The 2,536-nt window shown below is 34.5% G+C and overlaps 1 protein-coding gene across 1 annotated transcript; it reads right to left on the bottom strand.

The window, feature by feature from the left end:
• Positions 1-762: 762 nt before the first annotated feature.
• On the bottom strand, positions 763-1,716 carry LOC103750538 (olfactory receptor 14C36-like). The gene has a single exon (XM_008853633.1). It carries the CDS (start codon positions 1,714-1,716, stop codon positions 763-765), a length of 954 nt encoding a protein of 317 aa, XP_008851855.1.
• Positions 1,717-2,536: the final 820 nt, after the last annotated feature.

The raw sequence follows: 2,536 nt of genomic DNA, 5'->3' as shown, positions 1-2,536 counted from the left end.
ATCCTAAAAACTTTAGTTAAAAGTACAGAGTTAAATTTATATTACAAGACAATTTAATTGAAAATGGAATAAGTAGAGTTCATATGAGTTTATAATTAATGTAAACTATACTTAACACATCTATGAAATAGTGTGACTTAACCCTACTAAAATGAACAGCACGTGGTGGTTAATTAATATCAGTTAGCTAAGTTGGAAAGACACTTACACTCCAAAGAAGATACTCCTCAACGACTCAGACAGCGAGGTTGAAGTATTCATTAGAAATGTGGTTATAAATCTCTACTTTATTAATGTAACCTATATTAAATCGCCAACTTTGATAAATATATAATGAATCATAAATATTAAATATTAAATGCTAATGTTAAATAATATTACATTAATTCAAAAGTGTTTGCAAAATAATACATTGACTCATAGCTTTTCACTAAAGTATGCAAATGCTATAGAAATCCTTCAAAAGTAAAAAAAAAGGTTCCATAAGATGTAAATGGAAGTTAATCAAATTTTATTTTTATGTATTATATACATGTATCAAATGGTCATAGCTCAATCCATAGATTTAATGAAAATAATGAATTACAAAGTAATTATTTAGTATCTAGATAATAAAGTAAAGGAAGTAGGCAATTGTTATATTTTTTTCTGATGTGCTAAAAACAATTTGGTGGTTGATTGGAAAAATTCTCAAATATCAGAAAAGGGGCACATTTTAACAGCTTGAATCTGTGTTATTTTAGGATTTATCTAAACTGATCTTTATGATTTGAGGGGTAAAAAAATTATCAACATTATTTTCCTCACAGCTTCCTTTATCTGTTTATTTCTTAGACTGTAGATGATAGGATTTAAGAATGGTGGAATAATGGTATAAAGTACAGACAGAATCATGTCCTGAACCACTTCTGAGATGACTGGAGGTCTTAGATACACATAGGCGGCAGAGCTAAGGAACACAGATACCACAACAATGTGAGGGACACAGGTGGAAAAAGCCTTTCCTCTCTCATCTTTGACAGGAACCTTCAAAACAGTTGAAAATATGTGAACATATGATTTGGCAATGAAGATAAAGCAGCTACCATTAATTATGATGGCAGTTAGAAGAATTAAGAGTTTGTTGTTAAAGGTGTCTGAGCAAGAGAGTCTTAGCAGAGAGGGGACATCACAGAAAAACTGAGGAACCACGTTAGAGTGACAGAAGGATAGTTGGAATGTTATGACAGTGTGGGAAACAGCAATGACAAGACTAAGAAGTAGGGAAGCCAGAGTCATCTGAACACAGACTTGTTGGTTCATGATGACAGGATAGAGGAGGGGCTGGCAGATGGCCACATAGCGGTCCTGAGCCATCACAGTGAGAAGAAGAATCTCTACACATGCACAAAAAATGACTAAAAAGATCTGTGCAGCACACCCAGCCACAGAAATGCCCTTGTTGTCAGTGAGAGAGTTGACACAGGCATTGGGGACTGTGACAGAAACATAGCACATGTCTAAGATGGACAGATTCCTGAGGAAGAAATACATGGGTGTGTGCAGATTCTGGTCAGTGGTGGTAACCATGATGATAGTAAGGTTTCCTAGCAGGCTGCCCAGGTACATCAGCAGAAACAGCATGCTGAGCAGGAGCCTGAGCTCCAATGTCTCAGCAAAAACCTCCAAGAGAAACTCAGTCACCTTGGTGGAGTTGGTCGTAGTCTGAACCTGCATGTTCATCTGAAAAAGAAAAGCAATGAAACAGAACAAACAAAATAATAAATGACTGACATTCCCTTGATTTTTCTTACATCTGCTTTCTATAAATGAGCTATACATGTGAAAAAATCAATTGTTTCATCATTGTTCTGGATAATTTTTACCATGGTAGTGACTGATATATACAGATCCTAACAAATGTGGTGTAGTCCATCTACATGTTTACTCAATTTCTATAATATCACTCATCCCATGAAATTTAGTATCTTAATGAAGATGAAATTGATTTATATATTGCACATTCCTTTAATAAATGAATTACTAACACCCATTGGGAATGACTAGTGCATTTTTACATATTGTCTATAAAATATTTTGGTTTATATGTTACTATTATATATTTATATCTATATATACTATATTTTAATGGTGCATGAATGTGCTCACCACACAGAGAAATACATATATGAGGAGGAGTGAAAGGAGGAGACAATGTAAGGGAATTATGACAGATATATTGAGACAGAAGACAATTTGGAAGAGAGATGCAATATAGGGAAGGAAGGTTTTAAGAAACATGCACCCTTACGAGGAAGTCTGAGACCTCCAAAACAGGCCAGGAGTTGGAAGCCCAGTGACCGTTATTCTGCTGTGCTTGAGGCAGGCTTTTCTTTTCTTGTAGAAAATTCTCTTTTTGCTGAAGTTCAATAATATTATAGATGATAATCTGCATTATTTAAAATCAAGTGTTTGGATACTGGGTTCATGTTTACAAAACACGTCCTCAACAAATCCTAGAATAATGTCTGCTTAAATAACCAGATCCTAGAGCTAA

This window comes from Nannospalax galili, unplaced genomic scaffold, assembly GCF_000622305.1.
Source record: "Nannospalax galili isolate Female #2095 unplaced genomic scaffold, S.galili_v1.0 scaffold347, whole genome shotgun sequence".
Classification (NCBI taxonomy): Eukaryota; Metazoa; Chordata; class Mammalia; order Rodentia; family Spalacidae; genus Nannospalax; species Nannospalax galili.
The sequence above is the reverse complement of the archived record's forward strand: the minus strand, read 5'-3'. Positions and strand labels throughout refer to the sequence as shown.